At 40.0% G+C, this 21,683-nt stretch overlaps 1 protein-coding gene across 1 annotated transcript in view; it reads left to right on the top strand.

Annotated features, from left to right (window-relative positions):
* The window catches only part of LOC120918332 (piezo-type mechanosensitive ion channel component 2-like), an 83,595-nt gene that overhangs the window by 6,940 nt on the left and 54,972 nt on the right, over nucleotides 1–21,683 (top strand). The window contains exons 3-18 of the mRNA XM_040329870.1: nucleotides 2,767–2,809; nucleotides 3,494–3,656; nucleotides 6,709–6,916; nucleotides 8,301–8,514; nucleotides 8,612–8,774; nucleotides 9,675–9,764; nucleotides 10,250–10,379; nucleotides 11,405–11,517; nucleotides 12,579–12,842; nucleotides 12,940–13,045; nucleotides 14,135–14,316; nucleotides 15,934–16,082; nucleotides 16,795–16,968; nucleotides 17,078–17,119; nucleotides 18,618–18,650; nucleotides 20,407–20,510. Coding sequence (XP_040185804.1) covers nucleotides 2,767–2,809; nucleotides 3,494–3,656; nucleotides 6,709–6,916; nucleotides 8,301–8,514; nucleotides 8,612–8,774; nucleotides 9,675–9,764; nucleotides 10,250–10,379; nucleotides 11,405–11,517; nucleotides 12,579–12,842; nucleotides 12,940–13,045; nucleotides 14,135–14,316; nucleotides 15,934–16,082; nucleotides 16,795–16,968; nucleotides 17,078–17,119; nucleotides 18,618–18,650; nucleotides 20,407–20,510 — 2,178 coding nt within the window. The remainder of the gene's footprint in view (nucleotides 1–2,766; nucleotides 2,810–3,493; nucleotides 3,657–6,708; nucleotides 6,917–8,300; nucleotides 8,515–8,611; nucleotides 8,775–9,674; nucleotides 9,765–10,249; nucleotides 10,380–11,404; nucleotides 11,518–12,578; nucleotides 12,843–12,939; nucleotides 13,046–14,134; nucleotides 14,317–15,933; nucleotides 16,083–16,794; nucleotides 16,969–17,077; nucleotides 17,120–18,617; nucleotides 18,651–20,406; nucleotides 20,511–21,683) is intronic.

Genomic DNA, 21,683 nt, shown 5'->3' on the forward strand with positions numbered 1-21,683 from the left:
ATTGCTTCTTCTCCTGGGACAGGAAGACTAGAGGTCATGACAAAGGAATGAGGTGACCAGCTGACCTCATTAGCACACACCCTGCATCCTCCACCCTCCTACCTTCCCACCAACTTCCAGGTGCACGTTTTTTAAATGAAATGCAATCGGTGATCACCCTTCTCACTAAATATACATTTAGATTGCATAGTGTATGGCCATCTTTATAAAAGTACATAGGAGGGATTGGACAGAAACACTCAGCTTTCAAACCCTGTTCACATCTCTGCATAGCGGGAACTCGCATTCCCACATGCATTTTTTAGCGGGGGGGGGGGATTGGGGCATTTTCACTCGTCACACATAGGGCAGTCCATCCACCTGAATGAGCTGCCCTACACACAGCAATTTCCCCAAAGAAGCTTCAGAACTATTTTTGATACTGCGATTTTTTTTGTTCAACGCATTTCTGAAATGCACAGATGTGAATGGAGCCTCATTGTTCTTGTGTTAACGCACCAATTTCACTTTCAGGCCCCATTCACATTTAGCATAGTGGGAGCGCACATTTTGTGGCTCATATTTTCCTGTAACACTCATAGGGCAGCCTGTTGATTTTCAATGGGTTGCACTACATGTGGCTCATGGGACATTTTGTCATTTTGTGGGTTGTGGGTTTTTTACTGTACGTTTTGCAGCATTTGCCACTCATTTTTTCACATGGCACAATGTGTTTGCTTGTCGCAGGAAAAACGAGCCACAAAATGTGTGCTCCCACTATGCTAGATGTGAATGGGGCCTGGAAGTGAAATTGGTGCGTTTACAGAAGAACAATGAGGCTCCATTCACATCTGTGCATTTCTTTGCATTTCAGAAATGCGCTGCACCAAAAATCGCAGTAAAACAAACGCACTAAACTCTACTCTAAAAGAAAAAAAAAATCCGAAGCATCTTTGGGGTGATTGCTGCATGTACGACAGCCCATTCAGATGGATGGGCTGCCCTATGTGTGATCGGTGAAAGTGCTCCAAAACGCCTCCTCGCTAATCCCCCCCCCCCCCCAAAAAAAAGCATGTGGAAATGCAAGTTCCGGCTATGCAGAGTTGTGAAAGGGGGGGGGCTTGACAACTGAAGGATTTTATCCACTCCCCTCTATGTACTTGTATAAAGATAGCCCTACACTATGCAATCTGATTGTATATTGTGTATTCAGTGAGAAAAGTGATCACTGATTGATTACATTTCATTAAAAAAAAAATAATTCAGCTGGAAATGGATGGGAAGGTAGGAGGGTTGATGATGCAGGATGTGTGCTAATGAGGTCAGCTGGTCAACTTCTTTCTGTGTCATGACCTCCTAGTCTGTCCAGGAAGTAAGGAAGAAGCAATGGATACATTTGGAAACATGGATGAGGACAATGAGGTAAGTGACTTAATAGAAAGGTTTGATATTTTTGAAAAAACAGCTGAGTTTCACCACATTCACTAAATTCTTGGGAAAAATTAGTGCACCTGCAAAGTGCACCGTCTATTTGCCTTTAACCTCTTGTCGACCGTATACTATATATATATATATATATATATAATATATATATATATATATATATATATATATATATATATATATATATATATATATATATATATACACACATACATACATACATACATACATACATACATACATACATACATACACACACACACACACACACACACACACACACACACACACACACATATACATACACACACACACACACACACTGTGGCATGGCAGCTCTTCTGCACTTCTGGGTTGGGGGCGTGCAGGCACTTGACGTCCGCTGGCACCTGACGTCCGCTGGCACCCACTGATTGTTCATTACACAGGCAGAACGGCAGTCTGCCTATGTAAGAAAGGCAGATTGCCATTCTGTCAGCGGGTAAGGCATTGCTCCTTAGTTTCTGAAAAACAGGGATGCGGATCTATACCATCCCCTAGTACAAGCACCTCCCACTGTTTTGTAAAACACCAACTAGCAACACATTTAACCTTTTGATCGCCCCTGATTTTAACCCCTTCCTAACCAGTGTCATTAGTACAGTGGCGGTACATATTTTTTAGCACTATCCCCCGTATTGGTGTCACTGGTCCCCAAAAAAGTGTCAGTGCCCTGACTCCCTGCCACAATATTGCAGTCCCACTATAAGTTGCTGATCGTCACCATTACTAGTAAAAAATAAATAAAAATTCCATAGTTTGTAGGCGCTATAACTTTTTTGCTAACCAATCAATATACACTGATTGGGATTTTATTTTACCCAAAAATTTAGATTTTTTTTTTTTTTTTTTATGTTTTATATCAGAAAGCAAAACATTTTCGGTCTTTTTTTGTTTATAGCGTAAAAAATAAAAACCCCCAGAGGTGATCAAATACCACTAAAAGAAAGCTCTATTTGTGGGAAATAAAGGATGTACATTTTATTTGGGTACAGCGTTGCATGACTCGGCACCAAGCTCTGCTAGCCATCAAAAACCCAGATTTCACATTTTAATAAAGGATTTCATTTGCATGCATTTGCAAATATTGTGAAAGACACAATCCATACCAAGGGATGTGTTTTTATGCATTTGAGCTTTTTGTGGTTCTTTTTTTTTCTTTTTTTTTCTTAAATACCCTTATGGAGCCTAACATTGCTATGATGAAAATCTTTACGGACATTGAAAAAATGCTTTTTACTAGAAAAGTCTGTGTGTGGTCAAATATCTTTACAAGAGCTCTTAATAATGATATGTTCTTTCCAGATTACCTCTGGGAGGAGATCCTGGAACACTTTGGAATTGTAAGGTGAGATTGATATATATTAAGCATTTTTCTCAACATTGCATGCGAATGAGAGCACCAATCTTTCACACCATCTTCATGACACAAATGCACCTGTATTTTGTGATATGCCCCTTTAGTAGTACGACTGACAGCCCAACCTCTGGCAAATCTACCTCGTGCCTCCTGGAAACTCAATGTCTTTTGACTACAACTGTTTCCCTCTCATAATTATATAGAGCAGCTTATTAATTCCTTTTTTTCCTCAACCATGCCCAGTATCAGGATGTATTGCAGAAACGGATAACATTCAAAGCTTATCTTAGAGAGGTCTTTTATAGCAGATATTAATGCTGTCAAAAAAACTCTTCAGATCTCACTAGTAGGGTGAAAGACCAGGTGCGTCAACTTAAATTGGCCTACATCACCAATCCATCTGACTCTGCAAGGGGGCCATGGATGTCAGCTCAAGGTTCTATAGAGCATCTGAAATCCTCCTGCCACCTACTTGCCAAAATTCCCCGATCCCAACAATCCTCCCCAGCTATTGGAATCATACGCTCTAAAACCAGCCAGATTGTTAATACCCCAGAACGGGTAACTAAGGAGCTTGCCGCAGTTTAAATATATCATCAGTGTAGGGTTACTCTGTTCATAAAACGATAATAATAATAATAAACACATTTGTTCATTTTTACTGTGTTCCAGACTCGCCAGTGTCGACCCTTGGAATATAGTCCGCCTTCTTGCCTCAGACATTGGAATGTTTTTCTCAGGTTATTTCATCCGAAGAACCTGTAAGAAGCTGGTGCGATCGGGAGCTCCCAAACCTAACGTTTGTATCAGCAGTGAAGAGGAAGAGGAGGATGAGGTAAAAGAAGTTCTGTATTCAATCTTAACATTGCTGCAGAAAAGTAACCCATGGGGGGGGGGGGGGACAGTTGGGGAGCATTAAAGGTAATCTGTTTGCTCTGTATGGGCAAAGTATAAGTTTACCTAAATTACATGACATCAATGTACAAACAGAGCTCAAACGAAAATCTTTATAATATAAAAATGTATATTCAGTAAAGTTATGATTTACATTTCTATTATAGATCTGCCCCCTCGGTTTTCCATAAGTCTGTACTTCTCATAGGAAAATGGCTATGGCATTTTTACTTTTCCACATGTATATAGAAACAGTTTAATGCTGGGATGGTTTGTATTCCTTTTAGATGTAAAAAGGAAAAAACAAAGTGATTCATAAGTAGATTCACTTGACACATAGCAGCGCTGTTCTCTTCTGGTTAGATACAGTTAGGTCCATATATATTTGGAAACAATTTTCATACTTTTGGCTCTGTATGCCACCAGAATAAAATTAAAATGAAACCATCCAAATGAATTTGAAGTGCAGACTTTAAGCTTTAATTCAAGGCATTTGAACATAAATATCAAGTACACATTTTAGGAACTGTAACCATTTTTATACACCCCCCCCCCCATTTCAGGGGCTCAAATGTAATTAAACAAATGGATATAATCATAAATAACATTTTCATTTTTAATATTTTGTTGAGAATCCTTTACTGACAATGACTGCCTAAAGTCTGGAACCCATGGACATTACTAAAGACTGGGCCTCCTCTTTTCTGATGCTTTGCCAGGCTCTAACTGCAGCTGTCTTTAGTTGTTCTTTGTATTCCACTTCTTTTCCTTCAAAAGCTCCTGTTTTGGATCATTGTCCATCTGTATTGTGAAGCGCCATACAATCAACTTTGCTGCATTTGGCTGAATCTGGGCTCACAGTAGATCTCCTAAAAACTACAGAATTCATACTGTTGCTTCTGTCTTGTCACATCATCAATAAACACCAATGACCCAGTGCAACTGGAAGTCATGCATGCCAATGCCATCACACTGCCTCCATCATGTTTTAAAGATGACGTTTACTTTTGAAAATGACGAGCCTTTTCAACACTTTTTTTGTTCCGGTCATTCTGGTACAGATTATTCTTAGTTTCATCTGTCCAAAGAATGCTTTCCCAGAACTACTCTGTTTTTTTTAGATTTTTTTTGACAAAGTCTAATCTAGATTTTCTACTCTTCAGGCTCATGAATGGTTTGCACCTTGTGGTGAACCCTCTGTATTTTCTCTTGTGAAGTCGTCTCCTGATTGTAGACTTTGAAAATGATACGCCCACCTCCTGGAGAGTGTCCTTCACTTATCTTGATGTTGTGAATGTGTTTTTCTTTACCATAGAGCGGATCCTGTGATCATCCACCACTGTTGTCTTCCGTGGATGTCCAGTCCTTTTTATGTTGCTGAGCTCATCAGTGCGTTGTTCTTTCCTCAGAATGTACCAAACTGTTGATTTGGCCACTCCTAATGTTGCTGCTGTCTCTTTGATAGATTTGTTTAGTTTTTGAAACCTTACAGTGGCCTATTTTTCTTGCATGGACAGCTCCTTTGAACGCATTATGTAGGTTCACAGCAAACGATTTCAAATGCAAATGCCACACTTATGCCGCCTACACACAGTTGGAATTTCCAACAACAAATGTTTGATGAGTGTAAATGTCAGAAGATCTGACTGTGTGTATGCTCCATTGGACATTTGCTGTCGGAATTTCCGACAACAAATGTTTGAGAGCTGGTTTTCAATTTTTCCGACAACAAATGTTCTTGTCGGAAATTCCGATCGTTTGTAGCCAATTCCCATTCCCATGAATCAAGTACGAGACAGAAGCAATCGGTCTGGGAAAACTAGCGTTCGTAATGGAGATGGCACATCCGTCACGCTGTAAAGGACTAAAAAGCATGAGGCTGAGAAGCGCGAACCTTAAGTGCCTTAAGTGCAGCAGAATTTTTTTTTGTAACCTTGGCCAGATCTGTGCCTTGCCACAATTCTGTCTCTGAGCTCTTCAGGCAGTTCCTTTTGACCTCATAATTTTCATTTGCTCTGACATGCACTGTGAGCTGTAAGATCTTATATAGACAGGTGTGTGGTTTTCCTAATCAAGTCCAATCAGTATAATCAAACACAGCTGGACTCAAATGAAGGTGTAGAACCATCTCAAGGATGATCAGAAGAAATGGACAGCACCTGAGTTAAATATCTGAGTGTCACAGCAAGGGGTCTGAATACTTAGGACCATGTAATATTTCAGTTTTTCTTTTTTAATAAATCTGCATAAATTTCAACAATTCTGTCAATATGGGGTGCTGTGTGTACATTAATGAGAAAACAAATGAACTTAAAGCGGTGGTTCCCCCTTAAAAACAACTTTTTTTATTCCACTGCCCCCCCACATTACAATCGAATTAAGGCTCTTATTTTTTTTTTCCTGCTGTACATACCTTGATACAGCATCTTCACCCGTGCATCCGTGTTGCGAGTCCCGCGGGAGTGGGCGTTCCTCACATGCTGTTGATTGACGTTTTGCCCAAAAACGAGCTCTCCCCCCGTCGCGTAAGCCGCGTTACGATTGGCGAAAGAAGCCGAACGGCGATGCGCATGCGCAGTATAGCGCCGACTCGCCGTTCGGCTCCTTTTGCCAACCGTGACGCGGCTTACGCGACAGGGGAGAGCTCATTTTTGGGCAAAATGTCAATCAAACACATGTGAGGAACGCCCACTCCCGCGGGACTCGCAACCCGGATGCACGGGTGAAGATGCTGTATCAAGGTATGTACAGCAGGAAAAAAATAATAAGTGCCTTAATTCAATTGTAATGTGGGGGGGCAGTGGAATAAAAAAAAGTTGTTTTTAAGGGGGAACCACCGCTTTAAATGATTTTAGCAAATGGTTACAATATAACAAAGAGTGAAAAATTTAAGGGGGTCCAAATACTTTCCGTACCCACTTCTATCACCCTGTTACCTTAGTATAATATGTAAGATTAGTCTGTTTTTCATTTATTTAATTTTTTTCCAACAGGAATCTGAAACGGAGAGTGAGATAGAAGAGAGTGAGAATGAGACAGATTTCTCAACAGATGATGAAACCCTTGATAAAGATGTCAATGACACTCGGGCAAAGCTGGTTGAGAAGATCACATCCTTAGTTGCTGCAATGAAGTTGTTGTTTGAGGCCCTCTTTACCACAGCTGGAAAAGTCGTGGTCACCATTCTGCTGGGCTTGTCTGGTGAGTGTAAAAAAAAAAACTGCTTTTGAGGGTGTATTTTGTGGTTTTGATAAAATTGCATTGTGAATAATAGATAACATGTTGCATTGAACCCACTGAAACAATATGTTGTCTATCCCAGATTTTATTTCCTGCTACATATATATGGAACACTCATTTTCTTTCAAAGACTATGTCCAAAATAAGAGGACACTGGTGAAAGCTGGACTCTGTCATAGTTTTCTATTTTGAACTAATAATTCCTGTCCCCTTTGTATAAATCCCAGCATCAGCACAGCTAGCTCTCAGAACAGGCTGTGTATGAAGGCGTGTACTATTTGATTTTGAATAAGGCTGTTCTCTGTGAGGCGGGACTCTGGAGGTTTGGACACTCCCTGTATGTGTAACTGGGCGGGACTGAATGTTAGTTAGGATGTATTCCATGATCCCACCCACCATCAGCGCTATGAAGGAAGTTACATCATTTGCACAGACTGAGACTACAGAGGGGTGTGTTTTAGGCTAGAGATTGATCAGGAAGTGGCTATGGAAAGCATTCAGTCTACATTAAACTATACAGACTGTCACATGGTACAAAGCCACAACTAAAACCCGGAATATCAGGAGATCTGTAGACAACAGAGCAACATGGTACAAATCTATGCAGGGACTGATCAATTCATTAAATTCTAGTGAAAAGAAAGTTGTAGTTCAGCTTTAATCATAGAGTACAGGAATTGTATTGTATTCATAAACCATGGCTTAGATGCAGGATACCTTCAGTTGATAGGACACTAGCAAAAAAAATTGGTAGGTTCACGCCTAGTGTGCACTCGTATAACCCTGTCCACTACATGAGACTCCGTTTTTTGTGTTTTTGTTTTTGGTTTTGCTAGTGCCATTAGGTGATGGAAGGACCTGTTCTGCTCTGGAGAAGTATTTTTCTTTTTACCATTCAATTGTTTGAGAATTCTGCCTGATGGATATTTTTCTGCCATTTTCTATAACACACAAAGTGGGAATGAAGGATAGACCTTTCGAACTCATCTTAGCCATCTGCTTTCAAACCAAAATAATTTTGTATTGGGATACCAGGGTACGAAAAGTCTCTGTTTCCCAATCAGATTTTATGTATCGATTTTTCTTGTGTAGGATAATAATGAAACCTAGATCTTGTGAGCAACTGGTACACTTTTATTACTTTTGTTCAATCTTTATAACCTTGTACAACCCAGTGACCACCTGTCTCAGCTCTGTATTCACAAATGCAATGTTACCAAGGAACATGTTTATGTATTAAGCTGTTTGCCTGGAGTTCAGCTTTAAAAATGTCCCTAATATCGGCGTATTCGTTTTTTGATTTGCTGTTTTTCTGTAAATGGCATGATTGTTTTATCTTTTTCAGGCATCATTCTGCCTTCTGTGACATCTGCCCTGTATTTCTCTATCTTCATGTTTTTATGTTCATGGTGGGCTTGTAATCGCAGTATTAGCCTAGTGACCTTTAGCAGCCTCTGTGTCATGGCTGCCATCTTCAGTGCTGGTCACCTGACAGCTGTCTATCTGTATCAGCTTCCTTATTTTCAAGAAATCATCCCACCTCAGGATTTGTTTGCTAGGTGAGGATCTGATTTAACGTTTTTAGTGGTTTTAATGATATTTCGTTTTTTACAGGTGTTTATCGGCAACTAATTTGTTGTATATTCTACCTCTTAGGCTTTTTGGGATGACGGCCATTATCAGGACTAATCAAACAGAATCATGGGTCATACATCTTCACCAGGGTCTGCACTGGCCCATTTTCACAAACCCGTTTATGCTACTTATTCTGTACTATACGTTGGTCATGCTGCTGCAGCAGTGGACCCAAATGCCAGTGGTATGTTAGAGTTTTGGATGGTGGCAAGCTGGATAATGTAGTAGTAATGCTCTACAATATAGTTTCAAGAGCTGTTATCAATAGGGTTTTTAAAGAATGCAATGACAGTAGCTCAGATGCTTTACAGAGACACTACTGCTAGACTATTCAGTTAAAAAAAATCCCATAAGTTTATTGTGCATTTAACATATTTTAGGCATGTTGTTTACCTGTAAAGGTCTTCCTTGTATAAACATCTAACAGCCCTAAGAATGCTGTTGGGCACCACAGCCCAGCAGACTGAGAGCTATGACTCAATTGATACTCTATAGCAGGGATATGCAATTAGCGAACCTCCAGCTGTTTCAAAACTACAAGTCCCTTCATGCCTCTGCCTCTGGGTGTGGCTGTCAGAGTCTTGGTATGCATCATGGGACTTGTAGTTCTGCAACAGCTGGAGGTCCGCTAATTGCATATCCCTGCTCTATAGTATTACATTTCACCGCTTCACCAGCAGCTACATAAAAGTTTTTTTAGAGGTGACAGTAGGGTCAAATAAGCTGGGCCATAAATTGGCACTCCTGGAAGAGAGGAAAATGTGTAACGAATCATGGGGCCATGCTTTTGAATCTACTAGTCATATTTGCTAGCAAATTCAAAGGCACATTGCAAGGGAATTCAACATTTATGAAAAAGAATAATAATACTGCAAGTAAGCATTTAAAATGCTTTATTATTCAGTGCATAAACGTGTCTTTCATAATCTGAAGTTACTGGTAGTCAGAATCATTGTCGATTTGGACATTTGATCATCTTATGTCTATATAGTTGGCTTTAGATATAGGAGATAAACCGATAGGAAAAGAAGATCACATGCAGCACAGATAATCCAGTTTAATTTTCAGCACTTGCTGTTCCCAGGAGGAACCTGCAAGCAAGAAAGAAAAGCCCACCAACAATGACCACCATATGGATGGAATGTTGTGGACCACCAATGCTGAGCTGATACAAGTAAGTGACTCTGATTGTCATTGCTGCAAAACTATACAAAGTACATTTTGTCTTGCAGGGATGGTGGTGTTGTAGCGTAGTGGTCATCAACTCCTGTCCTCAGGGCCCACCAACAGGCCAGATTTTATGTATTACCTTGGGGGGATGCAGACTAGGATACTGTAATCCCTGAGCAGCAAATGATCTCACCTGTGATGTATTTCAGTTATCTTGCAAACTTGGCCTGTTAGTGGGCCCTGAGAACAGGTTTGATGACAGGTTAGTCTGCCTTTTGTAGTTTTGATAATGTCGTTTGTTGCTAATCAATTGATGAATATCATTTTATGAATAGGCGTTTAACACAAAAATGTCCTATTTAACCAACTGAGGCACTACATGCAAAAGATAGTAATTCACAGTCAACAAGTTCAACATCATTTCACTGTTGTTTTTTTTAGCCTTGTGTAAGGTGATTGGTTTCAGTGACTTATCTTATTTTTTCCCAGCTACAGCCTGGTTATCTAATGCCTAATGGGTGGCAAGAGTTACCTCTGTTAAAATGTGAATTACAGCAAGCACACACAGACTTCTCGGTGCCCATATACAATGAAGATGTAGAGGACCCCGATGAGTCTGGTCAGTATGAAATATTTATGAGCCTTTAATTTACCACCAAATATTTGAGTGCTGAAAATGCCGCAAGATGAGTTCAATTTCAGTCATTTGCTTCGATAGGGTGTCATTACATCCTACATGGGATGTTCTTTAAAACTGAATTTCCACTGCTGGGACAAATACAAGGGCTGCCATTGCTGACTGTTTTTTTTTAACGTTCAAGGGACAAATGCTTTTACCCTTTCTGTTCTGTTTTATAGTCTGTTGGCCTTTCACTCTTTGATTAAGACCTTTGTACAGGTGATCTGTTATGTAGCATATGTAGCATCCCCTGTCTATTTTTTTAGTGACTCCATAGGATTTAATTCTGCTTCTCTCTGCACTTCAGAGACCTTCCTTCCATTCACAAGGTAGTGTTTCTTGTACCCATCACCTCTACAATGTGGACCCTGTAAGGGTGCACCAGCTTCTCGTTCCACCATCTCTAGGTTGATCAGTCATACCGTCATCTAAGCTTATGGTCTCGGGAATCAGGTTCCACCCTTTCATGTCAAAGTGCTACTAGATTTGTCAGTGTTTTTTGGGCTTTTTGGCATCAAGCAACTCTCTCTCAGATTAACAACGCCACCACGTGGTCTTCTGATCATTTCTCTTCTACCAGGTGAACTTTGCTGCCTCATCTGATGCCATCTTGGGCTGTAAGTTCCTCTTGGATGGCCCTGTGATCATCAAGCAGTCCTCAGTTTTAGCTATTTTTCTTGGTCCTATTAGCATTTGTTTTCTGTGTAGTTCTGAGTTTTCCACATATGTGCTGTATGAAGTCAGAAAAATAATCTCCGGATGAAAGTACAAAGTGTGTTCACATGTTCTCCTTTCGTGTGTGTGTATTTTAAGGTCTTGGTCCAGCCAGCGGAGTGGGTTTTAGGGCATTGTACCCCATATTGATCATTCTGTGTCTTAGGGTCTCCCTCACTCTTTGGGCATGTGTGTGTGTATATATGTATATTTCTGTATTATATTGAATTTTTTCCTTAATTACTGTTTAGAAAACATAGAAACAGAGGAGCCCGCTACAACCGAGAATAAACCTGGAGGAATTGCTGTGCTGGGTCAATTTATCATGCGGCAGAGCTATGTCAGTGCACTGATTGTAATGATGGTAAGAAACTGATTTTATGTAGGTATTAGAGGTCCATCATTCATTAACAAGATCAATTATCTGTGATAAATAAAAAGGTAAACGTTTCAGGTCATTTGCCAATTTTTTGCTGTACATGCCAGCTTTAAGTTTACCTGTCCTGAAATTCAAAAAGCATGCTCCAGTACTGCCTTGATTTGTAAACGTAACTAGTGTTGTCCACAAAGTATAACGCCGCATACACATGACCGTTTTTTTCATGACGTGAAAAATGATTTTTTTTTAAAATGGTCATTAAAAACGATCGTGTGTAGACTTCAGAGCATTTTTCATGATGTGAAAAATGAGCATTGAAAATTTAGAACATGCTGTAATTTTTCACGTTTTCACGTTGTCGTTTTTCACGTTGTGAAAAACGGTCGTGTGTGGGCTTTACGATGTGAAAAAAACATGCATGCTCAGAAGCAAGTTATGAGACGGGAGCGCTCGTTCTGGTAAAACTAGCGTTCGCAATGGAGATAGTACATTCGTCACTCTGTAACAGACTGAAAAACACAAAGACTCAAAAGCGCGAATCGTCTCTCACCAAACTTTTACTAACACGAAATCAGCAAAAGCAGCCCCAAGGGTTGCGCCATCCGAATGGAACTTCCCCTTTATAGTGCCGTCGTACATGTACGTCACCGCGCTTTGCTCGAGCATTTTTTTTTCACGATCGTGTGTATGCAAGGCAGGCTTGACAAGAATCACTTTGAAAAAAAACTTTGTTTTTTTCTAGAACATTAAAAATGGTCATGTGTACGCGGCATAAGGCAGGCTTCAGGGCTTACAGAGGGTCAAAACTTGTGGTAAATATTTGACCAAACATTACATTGAACAACAGCATGCAGACAAATGTTACTAGGTATTCCTACTGCAACTTTATATAAGATTTTTGTCTTTGTAATTATTTAAATGCTTGCAAAAAAACAGTCATAGGCAATGTATTTGTTTTAAAATGATTTATTCTTTTGTTCTTTGAACATTTACTCAGGTTTTGCTTACATTATTGGCCCAAGTAGTTTTATTCTGTCTTTTTTCAGATTTGGAGCATAACTCATAACAGCTGGTTAACATTTGTTCTATTAATATGGTCATGTGTTATTTGGATGATGAGGGACCGTCGCCGCTACGCCATGCTAAGTGCTCCTTTCTTGGCTTCCTACGCCAACATTTTGGTCGTCGAGAACTTTTTTGTTGGTCTTAACATTTCCCAAGAAGAGCTGTTCCCTGGCATCCCCACAGCTGTCCTCATCGACTTTGATCTGAAACCATATTCAATGCCGTGTGGGCACCTTGGACTGAAGGTGAGGCTAATTACTCTCTTTACCATTAGTATGACTTTTCTTGTTTTGCCTAAGAGGTAAAATAGCAATGGGTTAGTAGTGAATCATTTTCTTCCAGATCTTTTATGCACTTATATTCTGGGTACTGTTGCGGCAGAACTTGAAAGAGCGGGAAATTGAAGGAGATCAAGAATCTCTAAAAGAGGTTTTAGTTGAGGAAAGTGGTAAGTACACATTTCTTTGGAAGGAATTTATAAACATTAGTTTTAGTAGAATTTCAAACTCTGATTTTTAAATAACTTGCACTAACCAGATATATAGCCCAACTGATCTCTCAGTTTTAGTCGGCTGAATACATTCCATGGTCATAAAATCATAAGGTGTGTAAAATTTTCTTTAGAAATTGGCCACAGCCTGAGAAGAAAAGGCTGTCTTCTGTCAACCTGTTGCAAATAAGAGCTTATGCTATTCGTGTGGAAGTTGTGGTCTCTTTGCAGAGTTCCAGCACACCACCTGCTGAGTGAAAGTTAGAGCTTTCCGATCAGCAGGGAGCACAAGTCTCCACCACAAGTGCAGGTGACAAGGTGACAATGCAGGAAAGACAGCAAATGCTTGACAATGTCCTTCATGGTAAGATTACCAGGTATTATTTTAGCAAAAGCTGTAGTTCTGAAAGAATGAAAATTAACTATCATAAAGATTATATGAGGTTTATTGATTGAGTTTATCTACATCAACTCTAACTTCACAATATTGTGAAACTGTTAAATTCTATAGGTTTGTCCACTAAACTAAACAAATATTAAAGGGAAGGGGAATTATATATTTTTTCTTTGCAAAAATATTGCACAGAAAGGTCCCTTACCTCCTCTTCTGGAAGTCGCCTGGTCCGCTTCTTCCTCTTCCAGGTGCCCCTAGTGGCTTTAAGGGGGCACTCCTGTGTGCCCGCTTCTGAGCTGGGCTGTGTGCACCCATAGGCACATGCAGTGCAGTAAGCCACACCCTGCTTCCTCTTTACAGGAGTTTTACTATGGCTCCTGTGTCTGTCTCTGAGGAAGCATACATATTTCACCAACAGCCATATGCATCAAACTACTTTTTATCCAAGGGTTTGATACTTAATATTTGAATGTCATTTCACAAAGCTGACACACAAGAATACGGATTCCTTTGTTGAAAAAGTGATTTTTCTTTTCAGCTGTATCCAATAAGCTTTGAAAAATGCAGTCGCATGGATAAAGTAAAGATTCTTATCCTTGTATTAAAGATTTGTAAATTGAACCTAACATGCATTTTTTCTCTTCTAAATGCAGAGACTGAAGAACCCCCAAATGCCTTCATGGAGATGGTTGGCTTGATGGTGCGGGGTGCACTGGTTAAGTACTGGATTTATTTCTGTGGTGCCATGTTTTTCGTCATCAGTTTCAGCGGCAAGGTTGTGGTGTACAAGATCCTCTACATTGTGCTGTTTCTCTTCTGTGTGTCCTTGTACAAGGTGAGCCAAGCATTATAGTACGTTTTTAGTAGCCATGACACAGGGGTTCCTAAGAGAAGAGACTATAAAATTATCACCAATAATTTCACCTATAATCATAATTTGTCTGTTATTGCATGTTTTACAGAACTGCGTGTTACGTCCATGTCCACCACAAAGATACATAGGAAAAAACTAGATGGTGCTGAAAAATGACATGCTTAATTTTTCCACAGTCAGTGCATCAGATGGCACTGCAGGTTACTGGAACACAGGGCAACGTGCTGCTGTGCGGAGACTATGAGGTTGATTTACTAAAGACAAATAGACTGTACACTTTGCAAAGTGCAGTTGCTCCAGAGCTTATATTAAAGAGGAAGTAAACCCTCTTTTTTTTTTTTTTTTTTTTAAACACCCTGCAAGGCAAAGGCATAATGAGCCTGTATGCATAGCTCATTATGAAGTACTTACCTGAGATCAAAGCCCCTGCAGCGGTGCTCGGTCACCTCCTCCGTCTGCACCATCTCTCCACGAGTCACTTCCACATATCGCGGCTCCGGCGCTGTGACTGGCCGGAGCCGTGATGACGTCATTCCCGCGCATGCACACATGTGCCGCCACTAACGGCATTATCGCTCGCTGTTAGTAACGGCACGCTCAGTGCGACTGCGTGCCGTTGTCTACGGTGAATGCGCCGTAGACATTGGTGCCTTTCTTTTGCAAATATCTCCTAAACCATGTAGGTTTAGGAGATATTTGTTGCACCCACAGGTAAGCCTTAATCTAGGCTTACCTGTAGGTTAAAGTGGTCTGTAAGGGTTAACAACAACTTTAAATGAGCAGAAGCTCTGCTGACTTCCATCATCCAATCATGTGCAAGCAAAAATGCTGTTTTTTTCATTTTCCATGCATGTGATTGGGTACTCTTTGTCAAGAGAAACTTTACCTCGTTTACTAAACTCTGGAGCAACTGCACCTGCAAAGTGTACAGTCTATTTGCCTTTGAAAAATTAACTATACCTCCCCTCCCTGCCTGTCGCAATGCTAAAACAGCATTTTAGTGTGTGGTTAGAGTAAATGGACCCGAAAGTTTGTTTTGGCTTTTGAATGAGAAGAGCGGGGTGGGTTTAGGGCTGCTCATGCATGGTATAAGGGATTTTTTTAAACCTGCAGTACATACGGTACATCATAGATGGATAGATTAACTTGCCTGAATACCCACTGTAAGAAGTTGCATTTCCGTTGTAATGGTTGCGACACTGCAGCCCTATATTTTTTTTTGTTTTAAGGAAGAGCAAATCTTCTGTAATGTCTGCTATTTATGGCAGACCGAGTAATACGTTTGCCATTTATGTCTAAAAACCATCAGTCTGCCTGGGTTATGTAGATGTCCTACTATCTTTTTACATCTTTGCTTACTTCATGCATTTATTTGTGTGAGGTCCCACTCACGTACTCTTCCTTTTTTGATATGAGGTTATGTAAAAGGCAACTAAAATATGATTTCTGAGAGGGCTTAAAAAAAAAAAGATTCACCCTACTTTTCTTCCTTAAATTGCCTTTTATAAGGGACCAATATGTTTTCCAAGATTGACCCTATATACAGCTTTTGCAGTTATTTTTTTGCTTCATTTTTAGGTTCATTATGAATGGTGGAGGAGAATCCTGAAGTATTTCTGGATTACTGTGGTTTCCTATTCAATGGTGGTCCTCATTGCCGTCTATGTCTATCAGTTCAAGACCATATCTGGGTTTTTCCTCCAGATCTTGGGCATGTCGGAGGAAGGGTGAGGAGAAGCATTACATTTTACATGGCAAATAAACATTCAGCTTTACAAAGGGCACATAGATGAAAGGAGCGGCTACTTCAGGGTGCTTTGCGTTTTAGCACCTGTAAAGCACCTCAGTGTGAAAGGGGTCTTAAGGAGATGACAGATTGTGGTTCCCAGCTTATAGGAACTCACGATCTGCATCTCCTTTTAGAACAGAACAGGGATGTGTGTTTACATATTAGTTTCTAAGAGTTCTGAGATCTTTCCAAATACTGTGGATATAGCAGATAGGCAGACAGCAAATTGATCAGCTTGCTATCTTTGGGCTTGCATCAATGGGAAATGCAGCTTGCTTTCAGGTACATTTCACTTGCATTTGACATCCATTTGAGAGGCTTCTAAAATCATTCAAAGTTTAATTGATGGGTACAGTATTTGGACCTCCTCCTACACTGCAACTGTCTCTTTATAAGCTGCATTTATCTTATTTAGGACCCTTGTGAAGGAGGTTAGAGCTTGTGCGAATGGCATTAATTCAACAAGTTGAGATGCTTAAAGCAGGTTTTGCGTTCCCATAAAGTTTGTATGAAAATTCAAAACCCTTTCACGGGTCCTTAAGCTGCTTTTGGGTTGAATAGGAAAAGGACAGACCAAAAAAATACAGTGAAAAATAGAGGTTGCATTTAAAGTTTGTGAACTTTTCTCTTATATCTTTATGAACCTGCAGCCTTAAGGACATTGGCTTGGAGCAGTACAGCACTGTGGAGCTATTTGCTGGCATACTGCTTCCCTCATCATTTCTCCTGGCCTGCATTCTCCAGCTCTACTACTTCAATGAGGACTTCCTGAAACTGACAGATCTCAATAACATCCCCATTAACGAAGGAGGCGTTAATGACAGGTGAGTATTGGGAGAGTGCTCTGGGGGTTCCTTATCTATTAAGTAGTAACATCAACCTTAAATTTTAGCAGAAGTTTATATGTTTTTATGTTTTTTCTTATGTAAACAGTAAGAAGAAAATTGAGAACCGGGTACTTACTCTTTCCACTATGTGAGTATTGGCATACATGTTTATAATTTTTTTTCTTGCACTGACTCAGTGATGTAGCATTAGAACCATCAGCTATAAGATTTACACAGGAACTCTGGAATCTGTAAAGACCTGGCTACCTGTAGTCCTTAAAAGGTTTTGGCATGATGATTGGTGGTTGAATTGACAAAATGATGTTAATGCCTGCTAGGCTTCTATACTGTGCTATATACAGTATATTTAAACCAAACCGCAGTGCATGTTCACTGTAAAAAATATAGCAGTTATGTATTTTATATCGCCAGGTTCTAAATCCACTGTAATTTCCAGAATATCATCGATTTGAGCAATGTCGATGAAGTAGGCTGTGGACTAGGGATTTATGCCCCGTACACACCATCACTTTATGTGATGAAAAAAAACGACGTTTTTAAAAACGTCACTTTAATTGACCGTGTGTGTGGGGGAAAACGTTGTTTTATGTCTTGTAAAAAACAACCAAAAAAAATTGAAGCATGCTTCAATTTTATGTGTCGTTTTTCAAAACGTCGTTTTTTACTTCACAGAAATTGACCGTGTGTAGCAAAAAACGTTGTTTAAAAAGACGTTTTTACACCCGCGCATGCCCAGAAGCTAGTTATGAAGCAAGCTTCAATGGAAAAACATGGTGGAACGTAACCTCGCTTTGCTAGAACATTGTGAGAAAAACGATGGTGTGTAGGCAACTTCATCTTTGAAAATTGAAGTTTCAAAAAGGTCATTTTTTACTTCACAGAAAATGTCGTTTTTTTCATCACATAAAGTGATGGTGTGTATGCGGCATTAGGCTGTTGCTGTAGACTAGGGATTTGACCCAGATAAGGATTTAATTTACTACTTTGGAAGAAAGGCTTAAGCTTTTAGTACCAATTATGGCTTCAACTATGGAGTAAAGATTTGGGTATCTCTCTAGATAAGGGATTGGGACTATGGATTTGGCCTATAGGCCATGGCTGTCGAGGAGAGCTTTCAGTTAATCCGGGCCTAGGGATTTGGGCTGTGGCTGTGAGGTAGCATTTGGGGAATGGCTGCGAAGAAAAGAGATCAGCTATGGCTCCAAAGTAGTCCGTGCAATTGAAGAACCCCTAGAAGTTCTCTAATCATGGCACAGTTAAAACAAGGGATGGTAACCTATTGGACTGGGCAATGTAGGTGTTAACTCTTAAGAGGTAACAAGCACTTGGTAGCATTGTAAATTCTCATCCCTATTCATCCATAGAAAAGAGAATACTTTAGCTTTTCAATACCCTCACTGTCCACCATTCTTTGTGAGGGATTAACCTCAGTGGGCAGCCTAAAGTTAATTTTAAAAGCTTCACTAATTAAGAGTTGGCCTTTCACATTTTATGAAGACATATGTAAAATATTATCCATTTAAAAAAAAAGTATGTAAAGGACAGAATTAAAACTGTCCCTGACCATATATGAAAGGGTTAAAGAGTACAAAATAAAAATTTTTAGTTCTCTTTCACTTTTTCAGGATAAAGGAAAACCTTGGCAATCTACAGAAGACGTAAGGAACAGAGGGATTCTGGCTTCTTGAAACACTTGCAACAACTGAACCGTGTGCTTATTTTCCTGAGGATACTGTAGTTCTATGCTATGAGTGATTATATGTGACTATAGGCTGCCATCGCTAAAAACTGATATTTCCGATATGGGTGGGGAATTAATGGCTACCAGTCTCTTGGAGACTCCCAAGTGTGAAATTTCAATATAAATTATTTAATTCTGCCGCACTACCAAGAATCACAACACTGTCATTTTGCTTTGTGTTAGCCTCTGCAATTGGGTGTAACGCATAACTGAGATTTCAGTTTTGGTTGAAATTAGCCTTTTAAAGCAACATTAGCCTTGCTTATCAAGATATTATTTTTGTGGACTAACCTATAGCAATAAATCAAACTTCAGCTTTTATCCAGTATCATTATTGGTTATTGATTGCTCTGGGTTACTACACTTTTCACACTGATGCTCACTAGGGATGAACTTGGGTGCGTTCAGATGCACTTCGGGAATTGCATGAAAGAACTCATCCGGAAGCTGTCACCTGTAATTTCCAAATAATTTGCAGCTGAGGCATTCCCCACCCTGCAGCCACATTTTTATACAGGAGTTTAGGACACTTACACAATCATCATCTGAGCATTCTTCAGCTAGGCTGGCGAGGATTTGAGCCAAGGCAGAAGAAAATGCGAGCGGAGCTGAATGGGCATGCGCCCGAAACTGAAGAAATATTCCCTCCGCTCCGACCAGCACATGATCATCAGAAAGGGGCACAGATAATGGGAAAAATACAACCCTCCTATGCTAGTAGGCATGGCGGAGCGGGGGGGTGTAATTCAAATTTTTTTATTTTAATTCTGCACGACTGTCTTTAAAATTACCCCTGCCCCCTATTAAATCCAATCTGGGGACAAAACCAGGGACAGACTTGGTCCGGGGACAGTGTCCTCAATCAGGGGACTGTCCCCTGAAACTGGGGATGTCTGGTCACTCTACTATGTGAGCAATCTCCAGAAGATTCTATTTCTGACCTTTTTAGGCCACTAAAGTAATTTTTGCCCAAGGGCTATGTTACTATCTCTGATTCCTATTCAGAGTCCAAACAGTCTACCCCTATGGAGGCTTTTTTAAGCCACCTAAAAATGACTCCAGTTTACAAGAGGCTGTCTCTAATCTGAATGATGCAGTGCAATCTATCCTGCATGTAGAGACTCAGCCTTGGATCTTTTAGAGTTCCTACAGCCTCAAAGACCTTCCTGCTACTCCCATTGTTTACATTTTTTTTTCTGAGGGCTAAGAATACCCTATATGATCTTGGACCTCTCCTGAGAGTATGTCAGAGCTTTTTCCTTTTGATAGGGAATTTCAAACTTGGTCTCTCCCCGCCATTCTTTTGTTCTCAGAGTGGTCCCTAACAATACAGCTAGGTATTTCAATTTACCACTACATATAGATTTTCAAGAATAGATCATCTTTTTTTTTTTTTTTTTAATTTTACATATTAACAACATTTATACACCACACTTGTTTGAGGTTTTTATCCGATTAATAAAAACAATAATCGGCCAACTAATAAATTATAATCGTTAGTTGCAGCCCTATAAATCAAAAACCCAACAGGGAGTGCTGAATACAGTATACAGTAAACTTTGTCATGTAAGAGTGGGAAAGATCCAATTTAACGTCGATTGTTTTTTCGTAAGTTTTTCTTTTGGGTGGGCTGACCCTTTCATTAATTATAACTGGGTCTGCATGTTGTACAGGCTGGATACTGAGAAGCAGAACAGTGCCAGTCAAAGCACGCTGGAGAAGATTGATGATATTGTGGTGGATGCAGAGACGACCACAGATGGCACACAATCTGCAGGTGATGAACAGATTGTCATGTGTATGTTACCATAGTAAGAGCCTGTACATACAGATGACCATGTGAACTCTTTCACTTTGAATCTGTAGGGTTTTTACAGACTTAATTTACATATATATTGTTCACGCCGTGGAAATTGTTGACTTTGCAACATATCTAATATCACAGGCAAAAATGTGACCTTTATACAGATAAAGGTGAAATATGCCTACTGTTATGGCTTGCCCTCAGTGTTGTATGGTCCATACAACACTGAGGGCAAGCCATAAGTTATGTGATTATATTTCCTGCAACCATGGGTTGCAGTAAAGAGAATCGATCAATTCCCTCATCAGTCAGTGTTGATGAAGGAATTCCTCCCGTGTAGCTAATGTGTTCTCGGGGCGGGGGAAGCCGCCCCTGCCAGGAGAACACAGTGATTATTGCTAGCAACTATAGCCACTGGCAATCGTATGCTACAAATCTGACATTTCGGTTTGTACCCAAGTGGATTAATGGATTGAATTGGATTCAAGCAGCCTGTCCATACATGGATCAAATGTCGGCCAATCCATGCTGAACTGGTCGAGATTTGAACCATCTATGGTCGGCTTAACTTTCATTGATCAGTGTTCAGTACATTGTTCCAGAAGGTCTGTTCTTTACCTATATGTTCAATAGCAAACATTTATCTTGCTCTAATGTTTTTTTTTGTAAAGACTTTTTCCTAACATGCCTCTCATGAAGGTTGAGTTGGTGGGGTCTTTTTCTGAGTGTGGATGTGTGACTTTGACTCCAACTGTAGCAAAAGTTACCTGAACACCCCACAATGAAATTTGGGTATCTTGGAGACTTCTTTTAGCCTTATACGGTCAGCTCTTGGGTTCAATTTGCTTGGTTAGCCACACCTAGATAGCAGTTGTTTGAAATGTACACCACATGTAGGTTAGTTTTCTTACACTGGAATGACTGTATTGAAATTATTGGGTGATCTTTTAATATCCCCTGCTAAACTCCTATGCATCCACAACTTTCTTTCTGAGAGGCTGAGGAAGCTTGCTCTTAGTATGGTGACACCATACAAGTGTGTCTGAGGTGCCTGAGGTTTAAATAAGACAGGTTCCACTTGCATACTCCCCTAAGGAGGTTCTCATCCTTGGCACCTAGTTTGGAACCCCAGATTCTAATTTTGTG

The sequence above is a fragment of the Rana temporaria genome, chromosome 12 (assembly GCF_905171775.1).
Source record: "Rana temporaria chromosome 12, aRanTem1.1, whole genome shotgun sequence".
NCBI classification, from domain to species: Eukaryota; Metazoa; Chordata; class Amphibia; order Anura; family Ranidae; genus Rana; species Rana temporaria.